The sequence below is a fragment of the Diorhabda carinulata genome, chromosome 4 (assembly GCF_026250575.1).
Source record: "Diorhabda carinulata isolate Delta chromosome 4, icDioCari1.1, whole genome shotgun sequence".
NCBI lineage: Eukaryota > Metazoa > Arthropoda > Insecta > Coleoptera > Chrysomelidae > Diorhabda > Diorhabda carinulata.
The window spans coordinates 15,194,287-15,216,795 of NC_079463.1; the positions used below are offsets into that span (position 1 = coordinate 15,194,287).

Below are 22,509 nucleotides of genomic sequence, written 5' to 3' on the forward strand. Positions count from 1 at the left end.
ATCTCTTCAATGCTTTTCAACAATTCCAAAGAAACAATGAAAATTCGTATCGACGATTCTTCATCCGAGGAGATGAAACAATATTTGCAAAATTTTAAAAATAATTTAACTCATATATCCAGTTTACCAGAAGTTTCGTACGCCGTGTCCCCTAGCAGTATAGAGTTCATTCGTTAGTTTCCCTTATTCAACAGAGGTAATGAATAGGAAATATCATTTAAAATTGATTCTCAAACAAAAGGTTTTGCTATCAAATTGATCGACGGTGAATTTTCATTGTTTCAAGAAGCCTCACCTCCACCGATAGTGGATATTCTTGAACCAGTGAAGGTGAATCAAGTGATTCATCCTGTAAGTACAGGTTCGCGTCCAGAAATACGAGGATGTATTGATATCTAGTTAGCCTAGACCAGTTCCATGCATAAACGAAATATTGCCTTATTATATTGCGGAAAATCGAAAAATTGGAGTATTGAGCCATCATCAAGTAACTGTATTTAAAAGGGTTAAGAGGTAAGCAGATTCATGAAAATATGCTTAATACCCTTGGTGATCAATGTCCTTCGTATGCGAATTTCTGTGTCAGTCCCCGAAAATATCGAAGCAGTTCATGATATGATTTTATCAGATTGTCGAATTGGGCTAAAACGGATATCTGAAGCACTTAATATTTCATACGAATGCGTTCATCATATAGTTCACTTCAATTTGGACATAAGAAAGTACTGCAAAATGGATCCCCAAATGTTTGAATGTTGACCAAAAGCGTGCAAGGCTAGAAGCATCGAGTTCGATCTGTGCTTGATTTGAAAACGATGTAGACTTCTTAAACCGAATTGTTACTATAGATGAGACTTGGGTACATTCTACGATCCAGAAACAAAGATACAATAGATGGAATGGCGACACTCTGGTTCTCCAAGACCTAAGAAGTTTCGTATCCAAAAATCTGCTGGAAAAGTTCTGGTTTCAATTTTTTGGGATTGCCATGGAGTAATCGTGATTGATTTTTTGGATAAGGGTAGAACGATAGCTGGATATTACTATTCGACATTACTGACCACTCTACGGGAAAAAATTAAAGAGAAAAGACGCGGAAAGCTATCCAAAGGTGTTTTGTTTTTGCAGGACAACGCCCCTGCACACAAATCTCATGTTGCCATGCAAAAAATTCGTGATTCAAGGTTTGAATTACTAGAAAGCCCCCCAGAACAAGAAGAAAAAATTAATTAATTAAGAGGAGAATATGTTGAGTAATAAAATATTTTGACATTTAAATTTTGTTTGGTTCTATAATAGACTAAGAATTTTTCAATACTTCATCGTAGCATCCATATCATCTGACAAACAAGTTAAGTATGTAAATCAAACAGTTTTTCGTGTGATAAAACATTTTAGTTCACAAAACATTCACACAAAGGCTCTAACTTTTCGCTGGACCCGATAACTCTTTCTGAGGGCAGATTAACACAGAAGAACTCTACTGGAAGCAATGGTTACATTATGTCTATACTAAGAGAACCGGCTCTCAAACTATTTCTCGCCTATCTACATGACCAACCAACGTGTGTATGTTTTCGACTTTATACTTCCACAAGTTTTGATGTGTTTTTATCTTTCGAAGGGTGTAACAGCCGATTTTTCGAGTAAAAATTTTTTGATTAATAGGTCGTGTCCAGAACAACTTTAATCCTCACTTAGTTTTAAGGACTCTAATTTGAGAATGGTTCTAATTGATATACGAAACAAAACGGACGAGTTGTATTTGTTTTTGGAGAAATAGGAGTTTCCGCAGACAGTTGCTATAACTGAACACTGGCAACATGCAAATAAATGTTTTTAATAAAAATTTTTTAAAAAGTTTTTAGCAGATATAAAAGGAACTCAGCATCACGGTGGAACACTAATTTTGTCTTCCGCCGGCTGTATTAAATTATGATTTTTCACTAGTAGTGTTATTTGTATTTATACCACACTTATACACCATCAATAAGTTCTGGTTTAAAAAATTTAACATTTTTTTTATTATTTTTTTTCTGTAACATTGATTTATAAACTTATCAACTTTTCAGGAGCGATAAAAAGAGCTGTAAAGCAGATGGTACCCGCATGTCTATGTACTTCATAGTTCATGATTATCAAATTCGAGAGCTTATTTCGAAATCGAATGCGATGACTATAATTTCAACAACGCCGATGATCAAAATTTCTAGTTTACAAGCTCTCGTTGAACCGAAAACAGTTTTCTTCAGTACCGCAGAAACTGGAGCAATATACAAACTGGACATAAACACTAACATGATGCATATCATCCGACATGTTGGAAAGCCACAAAAAATTGCTATTGATTGGTCTACTCAGAATGTTTACTTCTACAATGATGATTCAATCGAGAAGTCGATTAGCGTATGTAGTTTCGAGGAAAAATGTGCAAAATTGATAGATATCGATGCACACAGACAGGTTTCTGCTTTAGCCGTTGATTCTATTAATAAAGTCCTCTTTTATGTTCTGAGAAATTGGTGGATACTAGATTCACCCAATTACGTCATTTATAAAACTAATTTGGACGGCTCGAATAAAACGGAAATTGTTGAAACAGCATTAGGTAAGTTGAGATCAAAAATCAAAATTTCTTTGATTTCTTATTTCTTAGATCTTTTAATATTTAATGCATTTAAGAAAAGTCGAAACGTCAAAATTTATCTGCCTTTTAAAAATTATCAAAAAAAAACTAATTTTAAAACAGAAGAGACCTAAAAAAACATTCCAATAAAACCTAATTTTCTTAAAAATAAAACTTGCATTCTAAACAATAATATTTCTTTTTCAAAAACGCTAGTAGCGTGTATTTCCGCCTCTGGATGCAATTGTTACCAGCATTCTGCCGCTTGCTCAAGCTCATTTATATTTTGAGGAAATGGATTTCGACGACGAATGTGGCGTTTTAAAATGTCCCAGACATGCTCGATAGGATTCATATCTGGGCTTCTTGTTGGTCAGTACATGGTATTAATTCCTACTTCGCTTATGTGATTCAAAACATCTGCCGCAACGTGTGGTGTAGCATTATCATGCATTAAACGAAAATCATTACCAATAAATGGCCCAAATGGAACGAAGTGATTTTCAAAAATGTCAGTTATGTATCTTGCTGCGTTAACGACGGGTCTAGGAAAAGACACTAATTCTGTATCGGCATCAAAACAAATTCCTCCCCAAAACATGATACACCCTTCTTGGAACGGCTCCCTGGAAATTATACAAGACTGCGCAAATCGTTTTCCTCGCCGTCTTCGAATTTAATTACGTCCATCTGGACCTCTTAGACTGATTCTTGACTCATCAGTTAATAAAACCAATTTTCTAAATTCCAATCTAAATGTTGCCTTGCAAATCTTAGTCTAGCAACACGATGCTGCCTGGTTAGCAAAGCTCTTAAAAGACTGTTGAGCTCGACCCTTGTCATCGACCGAATTTAATTGCAAAAAACTGTCATTTCGAGGAGTTAAAACTGAAGGACGTCCTTGTTCAGGCCTGCTAGAATGTGAACCGGTGTTTCGAAATCTGCATCTATCTGCCAATGGTTGTGTGGTGTACGCCAAACAGATTTGCCACTTCACGATAACTTTGTCTCTGTCCAGCTAACTCGGCGTTCGCTTAACTGCTTAACTATATTCATTCTTTGTTTAACTAGTCTCGACTTTAACACACCTTGATTGACTTAAATTACTGCTGTCCACAAGTAGGTACAATAATAGAATTAAAGAAACATTAAAAAATATGCATAAAATTAAAATTTTGAAATACTACAAAAGCAGTTTATACAATTTATATTTCTTTGAAAAAATCATGAAAACCTTTTCATTGTAGGTAATATTGAAGATATTACTCTCGATATCAACAAACAAATTCTGTATTTCAAAGATCATCAAGCAGGAACAATAAATTCTGTGAGTTACAGAGGAGGATTAGTTAAGCCTCTTTTTTCCAACGTCAATGAAACTAGATCCTTACAATTTTACGAAAATCAATTATACTACTACCAATCAGACGGATTTATAATTAGCTGCAAGTTATATGATGGAAGGTAACGAATATTACTCTACCCACAATGATAACTCCAATACTTGGTGTCATTTAATTCAATTTATAAAGCTTTAATGTTGTGAAAGTTATGATACACTATAATGTACTAAATCATTCAATCATTGAGATTCACATCAAAATTAATACTAATAAATTAACCACGTTAATTTTATTTCTAGAATAATACTATTTCATAGCATTCTTTGTTATATGACTACACAGTATTGGATTGAACAGACACGAAATTTTGTGGTTTGTTCAAAATTTCATTAATGTCAAGGTTAACAGCTAGCCCTGTATTACCATTGTCTGACAATAATCTCGGAGCTTCCGAATCCGTCTTTCTAACAGATTCCAAAGTTCCTGTATGGGTTTTCCATCAGATGTCTGTGGTGGCCAATTTTTTGATTGTATTCTGTCCATGGGGTTGATAAAAAATCATTGGGATGGCAGCAGTATGCACCTTTGAATGAATCCATCTTTGCTTTGCATCAAAACAAATAAGCGAACTCAACGATATATCAGTATCATACGATCGTCAAAAACGAAATCAATATACCATTTAATCTCTCTAGAACTTTTGCAAAATGTGGTTTCTAGATCTAGACTGGTCTAGACCAATTTTAGTTTAAACCATCACAGATCCATCACCAAATTTTTCAATTTGTTAGTGCAAATTAGCGTTCATATGGGATCGGTATCGACATATTCGCTTTTCACAATGATTTAAAATATATTAAAACGTAGCTCCATCTGATTACGAGTGAAAACAGGGGAGCTCCAATCTTGGGAGGACTTTAAAAATATGCTTAGTACCATCGAAGCTTTAAAATAAATGGAAGGGCTCACAAGAAGCGCACATTTGAAGACGATCACTTGAGCTATAATGTCTCATCACCTCTCACTCCTTCTCAGGACGTAAGATGAACTACACGTCTTCATTGGTAGTACAATAAAAAGAAACCAAAATTATGCCTTCGTGTGATTTCCCCTTGGGTAAAAATACAACAAAAAAGCTTAGGAGTCTTTTCTTATGAGATTATATGACGACATTAATAAATCGCTCTCCTGATAGTAAGCTTCACGCTTATGTCCATAACAGTCCATACCACCCAGAATATAAAAATTCTGCGCGACAATGCAATGTGCTCGTCACCCTGAGATATTAGTTAGTTAAATCTCTAAAGAAATTATATTCGTTCTTCTCGTCATCTTCACAATTGGCAATTACTGAAAGAGAAAACTGGAAAAAATTTATCGGATACTTGCTGGAGTGCTCATTACGAGTCAGTAAAAGTTGTAAATGAAAACATAGAGACAATTGTGAATAGTTTATTTCTATACTAGAGGAAGTAAATTTAGTTTAACAATATTTGCACTCTCCAAAAATGACTCTAGATACAGGAATCATCAAACTAAATGCCTTGAATGAGTGTTTAGTGACCGAACAAACCACAATTGTAGACAATGCTGTAACTTTTGGCATAAAAAAGGCAATGACATGGAAGGAAGATAAGAACAACGATGTCGGGTGAATCAGCTCATGATACTAAATTATCAATTCAAGAAGAATTTATAGACCTCACGATACGGGGCCATGAAACAAATCAATAATATTTTCCAAATTATTGAAACAAAGTTTATGCTACAAGCTTCAGCTCTGGCTGTAGCAGTTGAAAATCTTATACAAATTTATGGTGAATTAGACAAGGAGCAAGTTTTCCAAGAAATAAAAATGTACCGCAGGCATAATATAAAAGCCACCGATACGAGTGCGGACGTTGCTGCCAAATGGAGACCCCCAAGAATTCCTTAAATTTATAATAAAATGGGACTTCAGTGAATCGATACCCTGTATATCGCTGTATATCGCTTACACTTACAGTACTTTTTGACCATTTGCATCTCGGTTGCATAATGCGAGAGGAGTTTTTCGAAACTTGAGAAGATTAAAAATTATCTTTGATCTACAATGGGTCAAGAACGACTGGCTGATTTAGCCGTGCTTTCAATAGTTATTGTTGTTAAGGATTTCAGTAAATTGAAGGCACGAAAACACATATAACACGCAACAAAATATACAAAAAACTATGATTTATTTTATCTAATTTGTTTTGTCGATCGATTTGTGTTTTATTTTCTTCACCCATATCCATTCCATATTGTGGATATATATGGTTATTTAGACTAAATAATTTAAGTCGAATTCAAACTGTACTTGCCAGATTTTAACGAAATAAACATAAACACTTATTTATACATACAAATGTGAACTGAATAGAAAACTTGTAAAACATTTATTAAAGCTGGTGGGCCTCATTCAGCTTTGCCGCTCGAGCCGCTGATGCACTTATTCCGCCGCTGGTTGGATGGGTCTTAAGATTGGCTTCTGTTTTCTTAGCTTTCTTGGATATTTTTCTGCTTACTAATCCAAAGCGCATATTTCTAAAGAAAAATTTTCTTTGCCTATCTCATCCTAATTGTGGTTTCTTAAGTGTGTAATCGTTTTATTATCATCAAAGTGGCAAAATGGATTGCCAATTTGTAGATTCACTCAAAATTAAGAATTTAATATATATATATATATATATATATATATATATATATATATATATATATATATATATATATATTTATCTTCAATAGTTTCATTATATCGATGTCTTTTAAAAGTTGCAGCTAATAGACATTCAACTTTTGGCAGAGCATACCAATAAACTTCAATATGCTCCTCATTGTTTATGTAAAAACCTCTCTAGAAAGGATATTCACACTGTCTTTAAATACCAAGTGACCTTGAAGCACCTAATGACTATTCACTACTTCTTTGGTGTGTGGCTTAAACACTTAATCAAATCTTATAGGTTTCATAGAAATGTTGAAAAGTTCAAGTTAAGTTGCTTGATTAGTTTTCCAGAGACTTCGGCATTTGGTATTTTCAAGTGTTGTAAGATAGGTATATCAAATGGCAGAATGGTCTCTGACAGCCCACTACCCAACCTTAAACTACGAAGACGATCCATAACATTCAGAACTATATCAGCTAAGTAGTATGAGAAACTTCTTATGATGTTCAGAAACGACATTAAACTGTTGACTGCTAGAGACGCATAAGATCTACTCTGCGAATATCCTTCATATTTCTACAAAAGGCTCGGAGTAGAGCTAACACTTTAAGAAATGGAACAATAAATTCTCAGACGAATATCCTCCTTTGATAAAAATCTACTTTTGGAGGCAGAGCAATGAGATTAATTCAGAGTCATGTACAAAATATCTGGTCTTTTTTATACAAGGATTGCTACTTGAGTTTGAGTTTTGACAAATAAAAACAAATAATTATAATTGAATAAGGCTTTATTGATCTCAAAATATGTTGAGATTAATACACTTTTGTATACGTTTGAACCAATTGTCGATGCATGTTTTTATTCCGATTGAGGGATTATAACACATCAACCGCTTCTTCAGGTGTTAAAAAATGAAATCATCGACCAAACAAGAATTGTACGGCGAATGACTTACCAATTCAATGTTTTTACTGGTCAAAACCGATTTTGTTTGTTCGTTATACGTTATTCTAAAAATCAGGCGACAATTTTCTTCGAAGTGGTTCGTGCGCGAATAACTTTTGTTGGATTTGGCTGTCACGATCTTATAGACGTCTTTGAAAGTACTTTTTATTGAGTGATTGTCTAAGCGGTCTCCAATCTCACAGTAAATGACATGCCGATCTTGCAATATCAGCATCGATATTTTCTGGTTGTGGGAGACCTTCACGAAATTCATTCTGTAGAATAGTGCGATAACGATTGTATTCGGAAAACCAGCGAAACACGGTAGATCATGTTGGTACTTCATCTCCAAATGAAGAAGTGAGTTTATCGGGACACTGCTGTTGGTTGAGTAGTCATAGAAAATCATTGCAATAGAAGGTTCGCGATTTTTTGACCAAGATGAATGTTTCAAGTATTAACTCAAATAGCACTCGTATGACAACACGTTCTCAGTACGTGCACGATTAAAAATTTCAAACTCTATGATGGCAATCTCAGATTTGACATATTTATAAAATTATTACCACTATTATAAATCTTAAATAACAACCCTTGTAGATGCAGAGGCTGAGCAACCAAAACGACTCCAATCTAATCTACTCTAATCTAGGAAATCAAAAATTAGTAAAATCCTATCTGCTGTTCAAAGAATCTCTATTTTTGTTGCTGTTTCCCATATAACCCAAAATAAAAGTGAAACCCATAACAGATAAACACGAATGCTAGAAGATTCAGGAGACCTAATATTGTGGATGAAATCAGAAAAGATTAAATAAACGCTGCAATATTTTATATTATTAATACATATCTAAAAATATTGAGATCAATTGTTTTCACAATATCAATATACCTGTACCTGCCTTCAAATTGCACGTCTTCGTTAAAGAACCTCTTAATTAAGATAATATAGAAAATATACTTTTCAAGGATTTGGCTAATAACGGATAGTAAGCTTCACTTTTAGTGTGAAACCTGTGATAGATTGTTCGGACTTAATTTTAAAAATTGAAATATGTTTCTATCATTTCCATTAACTTTATATTTTTTTTGGACTAGGACCTGCAGTCGTAGAATAAAATTGAACAGTTTCACTAATGGAAATTTCATTATATCACAAAGTTCTCTTCAACCAAAAACAAGGAACATATGCGAAGGTCACAAATGTCCCTATTTATGTATTCCAACGAAAGTTGGATTCAAATGCCTCTGTCACGATGGGAAAATTGGTAATATCACGGATGTGTGCGTAGAGGTGAGTAGGTTTATTTATTATAAACTGTTAAAGAATACTGGTTAACTTTATGGATGTAGTGAATTTGATTTACAAGTTGTGGCAGACAATTTTGAAAAAGCCACAAAAATTAAAATTTTTAAAAGTATTTGACCACTTCTTCCATTCATATATTTTATTCCTTATACTCTTAAGAACCTATATGTATCAGGAGTTAAATAATTCAATTCACAACTTCGTAAAAAGCAAAAATTATAAATAAATAAAGTGGTTTCAATAATCTGACGTCTGTACTTGTTGGATGTGAAGACTGTCCTGTCTAAGGTACACTTGATATCGCTTAAATTTGACGTTGGTTCCCATTAGGAGCGCTCAATGTACAATAAATCTTATAATATAAGTACAGTAGTAACTAAAAGTTACACAGTCACATTAATATAAGACACATTGTATCACTTGATATTTGATTAACAGATCTTAATGGTTTCCATAAGGAGTGGGGAGATAATTCATGACACACAGATCAATAGATAATAATAATTTGTTCAGGTGGTAAGCATGGACTTCATATTTGTTCCTTTACAGTTATTACTATTCATATAAAGATGAGTTTGTAACTGAAAGGGTCCTGTTATATCAACGTAATGGTTGAGAGTCAGTGAAATTTCATACAGATATCTCGTGTTTCATGAATGTATTATTTCAATAGAAAATTGGACTGTTGTACCGAATAGTTTAAGGAACGTGTCATTCATGCAAAGCATATTTAATAATTGTACTTTCGATATTAAGGAAATGTAACTATTGTATAATAAAATATTCTAAAATTAACTATCTTCCTCTGCTTATGTGTTTATACAATATCCGGGAAAAAGTACTAATTTTTTTCTTGGGAGAAAAGTAATTTCATAAAAAAGTGACATTTTGTCAACAGATCTAGAATCTCAAATTTCTTTCACACAGAAATAAAAAATTTTCTACAAATGTCATAACCTAACCTACTTCTTCCTCAACAATTGAACTACCATCGACATCAACTAATAGATCTATAGTTGATGATAATGATGATTCCCTTGTGGAAAATACTTCAGAATCATCAACTTTTCAGACTTCTGATACCGTGGTTGCAGCTAATATAAATTTGTGTTTTTTCTTTTGTTATACGAGAAAAACAATGTCGGTCTAAGAATGAGCCATTACGTACTTCACCTTGAAACATCAATTTTATCAAAGTTTGAACGAGATAGATATTTACAATTGAGTGAAGGTTCAGACGCAAAATCAATATTCACAGCACACCATTTAGAAAAAAGGATCCACAAGAATTTAATGACAAATTCCAAATTTTGATATGGAACAAAAAAAAAGCTGTTGCTCCTAAAGGAATTTCAACTATTGATGATACCTTAAAATGATACACTTGAAAGACCAAGACACTTTGCAAGCTGCCGCTACTATTTTGCGAGAGGAGATTCTAAGTATACAAAAAAATTATCTCATCATTTAAATAGTCTACGACTAATAAAAGACGAATGATCATCATCACCAATAGTTTCTAAATTTTTTACAAATTGTCTGCCACCATGTTAACCGCGCGATAATTGTCTGCTATTATTATTTACCGATAGTAATAATAAGTAATAATAATATATTTGCAAATTTCAAAGTGGCAGACGTTATCAAATGGATTTAGATCCACTAAAAATTAATAGCTGTCTTACGTAAGCACGCGTCGCGTCCATCGCTTTGGCCTTAGTGAGTCCCCACCTTATATATGATAGGTATAAGGGCCTCTATTTATCAAAACTCAGGTCTGGTCAAATACATATAGGTAGCCACCCAAACTAATGTTCATGAAATTGAATCTTAAAATTTGTAATTTAATATTTGTTGTTTCTCTTCTTAATATTCGATAGAATTGCCAAGATTATTTGTGACTATTTGTATTTTCACCCTATGAACTGAAAAATCTGATAATAACAGTTTTCCTTATAAACCGGAATGTGTCGTAGAAATGGCTGCACTGGACTGGTCTGTTAAGAACTGTAACCTCGCTTTTTAGTGTACTTATTACCATGAGCGAGAAGGATACACCAGTGTCTATTGCGCAACGCTTCATCATTAGTTTTTTGGTCGAATATATTATGAGATCCAGGACTTAAGTGTTCCTCTTTTCGAAAAGGCCAAAAAAGTAAAGCAAATGTTACCGATAAGAACGTCAGCGCTGGGAGACGGATGCAAAGCTGTTCGCGATATAGCTGAAGAATTGGGCATCATTGTAAGTAGAATTGAGCAAATAATTCATGAACGGCTTGATTCCTGCAACATAACAACAAAATGGATGCCAACATTTCTGAATTTTGCACGCGTCTCCTGCAGTGGTATAAAAGAAAGAGAAATCTATTGCACTGAATAATCACCACAGACGAGACTTGGGTACACCACTATATTTCGGAAATTATTTGCGGAAGGAAGAAAAACGAAAGGGCGTCAGTTAAAGCGAAGAATACTCTGTCAGGGGAAAAAGAATTGTGTACCTTGTTTTGGGACATGAGAGGATTCATTGCGGTTAATTTTCTCACTAAACAACGAACTGTGAATGCGCTGTATTATAGTAAACTCGGTAAATACGGTGAAACCTGTCAGATCAAAAGTACGTAGTGCAATATTACAGCAAGACAACGCCAGACTGCAAAAGGCTCGGCTTAAGATGGAAACATTGAACAAATCCTTATAGTCGCGATTAAAAGTGTGACAATGATTATCTAGAAAAACTGTAAAAACTTTTAGCTATGTCACTTAATAATAAAATGTTTTATAGCATAATTCCAGATTATATTTAAACCACTCTAGTAATTTCGACAAAAATATATTAGAAAGTTATAAAATACTCTTTTTAATATCTATTTTGAGCTTTCGAATATTCATTTACTCATCATTGGGTGATTGACCTAGAATTGAAGTGTTACAATTTCGTTATAAAATATGAAATTCATAGGAATTGAAAAACAAACTTCCAAAAAACGATGTGAATTGTTAAAATCATTTGGATATAGTGGATTCTATAAAAACTTCATCTGACAACGTTAATTTTTAAGTACACATCCTCTATCCATGACTTAACTATAAAATTGGAGAAGTGTTAGGTACAGTGTGTCTGTTCAAGGAAACTACGTTCAAATGAAATAAAATTTTCTACCCCATAATCTGAATTTCATTCTCCTTAATGTCCCCTACTTTAAAAATAAAATATAACTATATATGAACAAACAGCTATGTCAGCTATGTACATTGATATCATTTATTTCTCAAAACTTTTATTTCTGTTACCATAAAATAATTAAATATATTATTTTTAGGAATATTCATACAACCAACATAGATTCACGGTTCACTCAACACCAATCAATTCAAATATCACGAAAAAACATTCTGCAGCTATTGTTACCGCAGTGCTGGTACCCCTATTTTTGTTATTGATCGGAGTAATATTTTATTACGTTATTAAAAGAAAAAATAATACTGGATTAAACATCAGGCATGTATCATCTCAATATTGGCGCTTGTGCCAAGTAGTCCAAATATGTGTTTCACCAAGAAGGAGAAACTTGATTTTTTGGTAATGTAATCGCCTTACATTAAGTATGAAACAATGACTTTACAAAAAATTAAAATGTACTAAGAAAAAATAATAATAGTATATTTGGTGTCTTCGTAGCTGAATACACTATTGTGCACGTTCAGGTATATAGTCTATTTCAGAAATGTAAGTAGTAAAATGAGTAGTAAAGTAAAGAGTAGTAAAATGAGGAATTCCGTCCAGGTCGGCTATGGTTGAAAGTCTTGAAATATTGTGTAGGGATTACTTAGGTAGTAGATTATACAGTTACGTTTTGCGTTTAACAGGTACCGTTTAACCTTCTATTAGTGCATCTGCCTAATTCCAGCCCTATTTTAGATTCTACTTAACCATGCGCCGTAAGAGCAATAGTGCCTTACCCAAAATTTTTAGACCTTATAAGTTTAACGCATCAGTATTTGCTGTTAAGTCGTAAATAGTGTTCACAGTATTATAAGAAAGAAAAGATGTTCCAATAATTCTCCACTATCAGTGAATGAAAAAATTATTTTAATTGTACGCGATTGCATAAAATACGATTACCCGAAATTTACTGTACAAGAAACTGTCGACCGATGCGATGTTCCCGAATGAGTGGAGTTGGAAAGTCCACCGTTTTTAAATTTTTGCGGAGGAGAAAGATAGCAGATCAAGTGGAAAAATAACATACACGTCATACTAAACGGACGTCATACAAAGCATTTTCTAGAATAAGTAATAAGAGAATTAACGAGCAATTACTCGTGCCGCTCATATTTTCTGGGAACATGACAATTATTCAGTTTTTCGACAAATTGCCTCCACTATAGTCTCACCTTTAAATTTGTTTGTTGTAAAATAGTGCAGTTTCATCTGTATTGAAAATCTCATTATTAGAAAGTTGTCTTCCTAGGTTCAACAGAATTTTGACCAACAAATTAACCGACAATTTCTCCCGTTACAATGTTATGTCGAACTTTAGAACAATTTATGCAAATATTTTTCTATAAACCCATAATCAACATTATTGTGAGGACATTTTCAAAGCCTCTTTAGTTTCCAAATTTTTGAAGAGCAATACCTTAATCAAGTTCTTGTTTTCAAAAACCATTGGTTTTGAGTTGGATTCTTCATTTTCTAATCTGCATATTATTGCACGTCTCCAATCATAAATGCCCTACCGCTTTCATAAATCAATAATAATCAATGCATAACCTCAATTATCCATATTTCCCATAGAGAGACTTTAAACAGAAAAAGCCAAGCATGCGCCAAACGTCGTTGGGTAAAAATTCAGAATATGTTAGGAATCATGTTGGTCACTATAACAGTCATGATATACCACTCATTTATATAAAATTTTATATGGAATCCAAACTTCGCTAATAAGCGGTTGGTCAATATAGGCGGAAACCCTCCACCGATTTTACCATATCACTTTGTTCCAAACGACATATCAGATCAACTGCGCTAGAGTTTGCGGATTGTATTAAAAAAAACTGTATAATTAGACGTGCAATATGTAGCGTTGTTTTGTCTTGCTAAAAAAGAACTTATGAATGCCCATTCTAATAAAGCAGCTGTGATATTGCCTCCAATAAACACAAGTGATTATCAATCATAATAAGAAATCAGCCTACAAACCATTACGTTAACAGTCCTGTCCACATGCAGTTTAACAGATTCTCTTCCTAGCTCTGTCGTTTTCTGCACCAGCTCAAACATTGACGATAGTGGTCTGCCAATTGTCGGCAGTATCGTGATGGCTGATACGAATTGGTCTTCTCACACCTTCTTTTGTCTATTTCGGTCTACATGAGATAAACACATGACCCTAATTACAGTACAGTTAACAATAAACCAACAAATCGATAGACCACATTCTGATTCTATCAACATGCTTGTTATTTTGATGATTTTTGTTAGGCTTAATACAAATTAATTAAGTTGGAATAAATGAAAAAATCTGTACTGTTCGGTAAATAGGTTTCTTCAGAAAAAAATGTGCTTTTATAAACATGGCCTGCTCTGAGTATAGGCAATATATTACCAAAATGTCGAGGTTAATAAGAAATTGTTCCTTCTGGATGTAGCACTTTCAGTGTCACTGAATTTAGCTATATTTAACTAGATCACTTATTTTTAGCATGAGATTCTACAATCCGCTGTACGGAAAGCCAGTTGTAGAAGATCCAAAATCAATTCTACAGCCAGGACAGCACGAATATGAAAATCCAATCATTATAACTGATGAACAATTGGTTGAAGATCATTCGTCAAAACTATTAAATGAAACCCGATTCTGTTAAATGGCTTTTGATACAACTTGTATTGTTATTGAAATTTTATGTTTCCTCTTTTTAGTTGAAAATGTTTTAAAACTGAAATATGTAAAAGTTAAAGGTAAAATGCTCAATTTAAAAAATTTCTACGGCATATTTTCATATCAGAATGAGAACCTTTAACGTATATATGTAATTATTGAATGAATATACAATATAGAAAAGTTATCACTATTTTGTAAATGCGAATATTTTTGTGATATTTATTCTCCACACGTAAATAAGAACGTTGGATAATTATTTATAAGGTAACGTTGTCATTTGATTTGCTTTGTACAATAGATATCAACAATATAAATTATTACTGAATTGTCATAATCTTTACCAACGTACAGTTTCGTTAGTTTTATACTTGTCTAGTCTTAACGTATATTTATATTGTTAAATGAACTATTTGATAGTTTCATGTTTTAAATATTTATATTTGATTAAAATTATATTTTAATAAAATTTTTAAGTACTCAGTATTTTCTATTCTTCTGATGAGATTATGTTGGACAGTTCGGAAGAGCATCTGCTGTGGTAGTATCGGTAAAACAGCAGGCCAATGTTCTTTCTTCTATGCTCTTAGCTATTTTCAAGTTTCTGGTCAACTCTGGATTGTCATAAGTCGAATTGCTTTGTTCTTAATGAGTCGAGCATTCTCGGGATATACAGAGCTCCAACTCTGCGAGCAATATTGCAAAAATTGATGAAACTAGAGAAATGTAGAGAATTAGAAGCAGTAGCGGAGTATATAGCTTTCCAGCCTTAAAAAGGGTTCCAACGTTTTGTGAAGCTGCCTTAGCAAATTCAGTCACATGACTACGCCATATTGCTCCCAACCTCAACACCAACAAGCGAATTTGCGGTGATATTTCATGTTCAGGCAAGACCAAATTAGCCGCACTGTCTGCCTTTTTTGTAAAAATAGCAGCCTGGGTTTTTGCTCCATTAAACTCATCAGATTGCTTCTACCTCGCACCTGAAACATAATCCCTGGAGAATACCAGCGTTGATCTCAAACCTTTCTGAGGTGTGGTGATCGACAACGACCTGGAGGAATCGGTACAAACTCAATTTATTTAGAAGGTTGGCATGCCTAGTCCTGTCAAAAGCTTTAGATATGCCCAGTGCGATTGATCGCGATTCCCCATATTTCTCTATAGCTTCTGATATAGGCCAGGAAATCCCCGGATGATGTTAGCAGACTCCATATACCTTAAGATTTGTCAACTTCCACTATGACCTTTGCAATTGCTGAAAATAAGAAATCGGATGGTACTTGTTGATATTTTTCCCTTTTTTTGGTATGGGTTGAACTGGACCAAGCTTCCAATCTGCCTCTTATATATTCAGCTGCGCATTTTTTTATTACGATTGGTGCTAGTGACTCTATTGATAGTCTTAGAAGTTTTGCCATATCTCGGTGTCGGATGAACTAATTCCAGTCAGACTTGGTTGTTGGTTTTTCCGAGAATCGAAAGTTGAATCTAGAGCAAATATGCGACCCTCTTGCGATTACTGCGATTGACCTATCTTTCCAGCCAACGAGGGAATTTGTGACTCACAAAAGCCTTGGCTGACTACTTTTATTACAGACTAGAAAGCCCTTGATACGTTTGGGCGATTCAGAAAATTATTTTTCACTCTCTCATTATATCGTTCTTTGCAAGCATCTGTGGTCTGCTTGCAGGTATTTCTCGAAACAACTAAGTTTATATTATTTTCGGCATTAAGATTTGAACGCATTTGCGATCAGCAGCATTTTTGTTGTCGACTTTTCTAGTGCAGTTTTCATCAAACCATGGATTCTTGTTTGCAAAGCCATTGATTGGGTAAGGAATATAGGCTTCCATACCTGCCAGGAATAATTCCGAAATTTCGTTTAAGAACAATAAAACAACTGGAAAGGAAGGAGAAACCTTTTTGAGAGGTGTCTAGCAATCAGCCTGGAATAATACAATTGAAGAAAAAAGAAGAACGATTGGAAGCAATTATTCAGGAGAAGTTTGTGAACGAAATCACAGAAAAACGAAAGGCTAGAAAAAATGGTAATCCTCGAGGAACCCTAATGACAAAATAGTATCGTAGACTCAATCAATAGTTAAATAGTCGGCTCATACTTACATGAACATACAAACGACATGAATACAAAATATCTGGGAAATAACGAAAACATCAACCGATTACACAAACCGCAGCAATTAGGAAGAAACAAGAGGATTGTGCCAAAAAGTAATATGCAAAAAGCAAATATCATTGCCTAACACCTAGAAAACGTCTTCCAGTTCAAACTAGCCACAGCAGGTCAAAAATAAATTAGATTGGTTGCTCCCAGAGAAGTTGATGATATAAAAACCAACCCAAATAAAGGGCCTGTATACGATCTAATCAGAATTAACAAGACTGTAAAGAAAAAGTATTGCCAAATTTCATCAATGTAGTCTTGTGAAGTGATTATGATAAAAAAAACAGAAAATGTGAAAGTAGCTAAACCTAAGGCAAATTTCCCGGCCCGACTGTCTGTTATATAAATACTCTTTTTTTCTTTTGAAAATAATTATGAAGGATTCATAACAAAATAGAACAAATTTTTCCAAAGTAATAATATGGACAGCTGTTGGAATCTATAATGGATCGATTTTTCAGAGTGAAAAGAGAAATTAATACTTTGAGCTAAAATAAATAAAAGCAGGATTTTCAGAAGAGAACTTTTTTGGTACAATTTGATATCTACAGGATATACATAACATGAAAATCGCCACGTGATAACGCTCTCTTTTCAACTTCAACAAATATGGAGGGAGCCACACAGAAACTACAAATTCAACGAATGGACCAAAAATTGGAGAATAAAACTCAATTAGTCTAAATAGTTATACATGAATTTCACCAACAAAACGAACAATAAAAAAGAACCAATCTCAGTAAGCAGAGTGGAGGTACTATATGGAAATACAGCTTAATTGTTAAAATCAGATGGAAGAAGCATATGAAAGAAAAGAACTAAATGCAAGTTAATAAAAAATGAAATGGATTATAGGCAAAAAATTACTAATTTCAACACATAAGTAATTGCTCATTTTCCAGCAAGTTTTAAAATCCATACCGACTAGAGCATTGTGGTTATGCTAGATCAACCAACATTACATCCATTCAAACGTTCCAAATTAAAGTACTTCCTTCTATTATGGATGTTCCAAAGCATAATCAAAATATAAATCAGCATAGATGCCTCAATGTAGCAGCAGTTAAGAAAGAAATCATGAGATATTCCCAAAAGCACGAAGACAGGATACACAATCATCTTAATCGGGATGATCCAACTACTTGATCAACATGACCTAAAATGACCTAAAGAGACGACTAAAGGGGACCAAACCTTCAGAATTGGTGTAAATAGAAAGTGAAAGTCTAAAACCAGACCACAGTGATAAGAACTGGGAACACCAATGAGGGATAACTTAGTTGGATTGTATATATAATTCAGTTTGAGACTAAATTGCTGGTTAGTTAATAATATTGCTTAAAAAAATTGTTAAAATACTAATAATTTGAAGATTATTTGAAAATATGCCATCAAAACTAGGACAGTAAATTCTATCAGAAGACGAGATAAAAAGAAAAGAAAATAAAAGAGGTAAAATCTATTAGTGGAAAATGCTATTGTTGTTTTCATATGAGATCATCGAAACATTCTTTTCGAACTAAACAAAGATACAGATCACCTAACGCAGGTCTTTACAAACCTAAGGAAAACAAAGTCTTTCTAGATGATCTCATTGGATGTCTCATCTTATGGATATATCATGCATCGAAACTACTTGCTGCTGATTTGATGAGAATCTCCTCACTTAAGGCGGGATATTCCAGAGCAAGGTGAAAAAAATCCAATATGATTATCAGACGAGTAAATCCACAGACCCACACCAAATGGTGAAAAAAGTGGAAAGTCTAGCGGCATTTCTTGACATTAAAGAAACATAAGAGAACATTTCTTTTGGAGTAATCTGCCGAACGCTCTGTCTTATAAAAGAGATATAAACAACTGTCTATCAGCTTTATATGTGCAAACACGGTTATTTCAATTGCCAAAGCACTGGAGCTGCTATAAATCCCAGAACAGTCGAAATAGTGTGCTCTAAACTTATACTGGACTTCTAAAATGTTCAACGCAAACTGATGAGTGGGTGATAGCTGCAATGTACAGCTCGTTAGGGTGCCCAGTCATTCAGATAACGACGAGGCTAATTCTTTTGTCAGACTGGGGTCACCAGTAAATATATTACGTGTTTGTATCAATTATTTATAGGTTTCGTACCATAGGTAGCGTGGTTGATAATAATTAATTATGCTAATCAACTTCATATAGAAATTTAAAAAGGATCATTGAAATATTAATGCTGAAAACTATTTTGCAATTATTTGGTACCTTTTTTTCCTATTTTGTAACTGTCAATCATACGAAAATTATAACAACTAAAATTTAATAACCGTATGTACAATTTGGATCTGGTTGACAAGTTGAGAGGATTGCATTGAAAGATTCTCCATTCTTGCACTTCCTGGTGAATAATTTATATGACCACATCACTTTCATGCACTCATAATATTTATTACAATATTCTCCTGGATATTTTGCTGGTGATTTACATGAAGGTGGAGGCGTTCGAACTGAAAAAGGAGAATAATTTTATGAACTTTTCGATAAAATTAAGTAAAAATATTCTCAAAAGTACGTTATGATGTGAGTTGACGCGTTTTCTATCAATTACTTTTAACAATGGCGAAACTGTTGGAATATCAAAACAATAGGAACAATTTATATACCTATATACATAAATATATACGAGGATATATTGAAAAATTCTTAGCCTACTATAGAACCAAACAAAATTTCAATATCAAAATATTTTATTACTAAACATATCCTCCTCTTAATTGGATACATTTATTACCGCGAACCTGCAACGTCTCTAGACCTTTCAAAAAAAATGTTTTTTCTTGCTCTGCTAACCAGACCTACACACCTTTTATTACCTCCTTGTTGAAAGATAATTTACGACCTTTTAAACTTTTTTCAGTTGAGGAAAGAGATGATAGTCGGACGGGGCCGAATCTGGTGAATGAGGGAGGTGTTCTAGTAATTCAAACCCTAAATCACGACTTTTTTGCATGGCAACATGAGATTTGTGTGCAGGGGCGTTGTTCTACAAAAACAAAACACCTTTGGATAGCTTACCGCGTCTTTTCTCATCAATTTTTTCCCGTAGAGTGGTCAGTAATGTCGAATAGTAATTTCCAGTTATTGTTCTAGCCTTATCCAAAAACCAAGAAGCAAGAACTTTTCCAGCAAATTTTTCGACACATCATAATAGCAACGTTACCAAAAAAAGTTATTTGATTGATTTAAGATAAAGAAACACTATTGGACGCGGCTGATGGACGTTGTTTTGATAATAGTTTAGAGGTTAAAGCGTGTTTTGTGTGTTCGGATGTGAGTTTAAAAGTGGCGTCGCGATGATTGGAATATAAACGTTAAGAGTTAAATCGATGGACAAATATTTAATTGATCAATTGCATATCCACAAATGAAGCCAATTATCCACACAATTTGCAGTTGGTTCCGCGATAATGTTACGCAATCTGAATCAACCAAAACTAGGCAACGAAACGAAAATTATGAAAAATTTAATTGAAGCTACTATAATCATAAGAAAGTTCAAAGGCGAAGATGTATTTTTCTATTCCAAGAATACCACTACTGACAACTGACTTTCCATTTAAATTAAAACTTGTCCAGTTTGCAGTGCGCCTAGCATTCGCAATGACAATTCATAAATCCTAAGGTCAATCGTTAAAATTGTGTTGAATTGTCGGCTAACCTATATATTTTTTCTCCAAAGAAAAATCAAGAATATTGTACATTACAAGGCATTACAATAAAATATGAGAATAAATATTAAAAAAGTATTATTAAAATTCATTTAATTTATTGACTAATAAAGACTCGAAAAGGGTCCCTCAATATCCTGGTAGTGATTAAAGAAGTATACTTAACATGCATATAGTAGTATGAAGTATAATAATGCTTCAGCATTGCTCTCTAACGCATTGTAATTATCATTTCTACAGGCTTTATGAACAGTACCGTGACTGTCATCCAAGTAATAGATTCAAAATACTCACAAATTTTTGTTATAAGTATATTCTTTTCTCCACTTTATCAAGCGACTATTTTTCATTGCCGTTTGCCTTTTATTCACTATTTTACAACTAAAATCATGCTTTTTTAAAAAATATTCCCAGTATTGGTACCTCAAGGATATGGTTCCTTTTTAATTCTGCAAGAATACCTTGAAGATTTGGTATTATGTTTGATGCGAACATATTGTAGATTGTTTCCCATATTGGAGTTAACCTATCAGGTTTCATTTTAGAAAATTTCCTTCTTCGTAACATTGCCAAACCTTGCTTTACAATTATTTAGTATAGAATATTTGTCAAAAGCATTGTTACATGGATAGCATCTCTTCTGGACATTCCTCGACTACAAAGTCGGTTAAAAGCAGTTAAAATCACTTTTCGAGTATCTGATGATAGATGTGCCGTCTTTTCAACTGTTTGACCTCTCCTTGTGCTAAAACGTTCACTGAATCTACAAACCGACTTGTTGATGGTTGATCTTGACGCGAAGGTTGCCACATACTTTATTGTTTGACCTTTAATAGATCTCATACTTGCATAACTACTGACTGTAAACCGTACTAAAAGTACCTACCTGATGATTATAGAATAAATATTTCGCATTATGTATAATACCCTATTTAAGTACATTATGCTCTCAATATTTACGATTTAATAACCGGTTTTCTCCCGATATTCCAAGGGATTAATTTTTTGTGTGATGTTGTATTTATCTATACTTTCAAATAATTCACCGATTCTAAAAATTAAATAATGTAATGCAGACCTGGTCAAGTTGTTTACGATTAAGTTTACAGTGTGCCATCTCTTATCTCTATTTGTGCAGATAAAATTTTCCTTATTTGATTACCGTCATTGTATGAAAGCAGCACTAAGCAGACTATGAGTTATGCGCTGCGCACTGTTCTAACAAACCCCACCTTAAGAAATTGCCATAAAAAATATTAATCGACCCTATTGAGCATTTATTGAATATTAAATTATAATTTTCACAGTTTAATGTATAACAATGTTAATGAAATATAGATTTTTACTAACTTACCTATAGAAATTGTAGTAGGCAGAGTTATATAAGACTTAAATATCTTTTCCAAAATATCACACGGAAACGGCGGACCTGTATAAGAATTTTTATTCAATATCCTAATTTCGTTACAATTGCACAGCATTTTACTTACTTTCAGTCGTATCAGTTATATCTAAAGTTTTCTTAGGCGTTGTGTTGACAGTATAATAGGAAGTGAACTTTTCAATGGTACTGGCAGTATTCTTAGTTGATATTCTCGAGGTCGTAGGAACGGTAGTCATACTTGTTAAATTGGAAAGAGTAGATGGACTTGAAAACGTTGTAGATCTTGGAATGGTAATTGAACTTGTCACTGTTGCAGTACTCGTTGGGTTGGTAGAACTTGAATTTGTTGGAGTTTGATCAATCAACTTATATTCGGTTTCAGTCGATGTTGTGCTTGACGTTATGATAACGGAAAAGGAATTATTGGTTTG

At 33.6% G+C, this 22,509-nt stretch overlaps 1 protein-coding gene across 1 annotated transcript in view; it reads left to right on the forward strand.

Moving 5' to 3' along the window:
• Positions 1-15,281, forward strand: part of LOC130893169 (vitellogenin receptor) — a 98,318-nt gene extending 83,037 nt beyond the window's left edge. Inside the window, exons 20-24 of the mRNA XM_057799048.1 lie at positions 2,073-2,608; positions 3,874-4,090; positions 8,703-8,898; positions 12,237-12,415; positions 14,622-15,281. Coding sequence (XP_057655031.1) covers positions 2,073-2,608; positions 3,874-4,090; positions 8,703-8,898; positions 12,237-12,415; positions 14,622-14,784 — 1,291 coding nt within the window. The 3' untranslated portion in view covers positions 14,785-15,281. The remainder of the gene's footprint in view (positions 1-2,072; positions 2,609-3,873; positions 4,091-8,702; positions 8,899-12,236; positions 12,416-14,621) is intronic.
• The last annotated feature ends 7,228 nt before the right edge of the window (positions 15,282-22,509 follow it).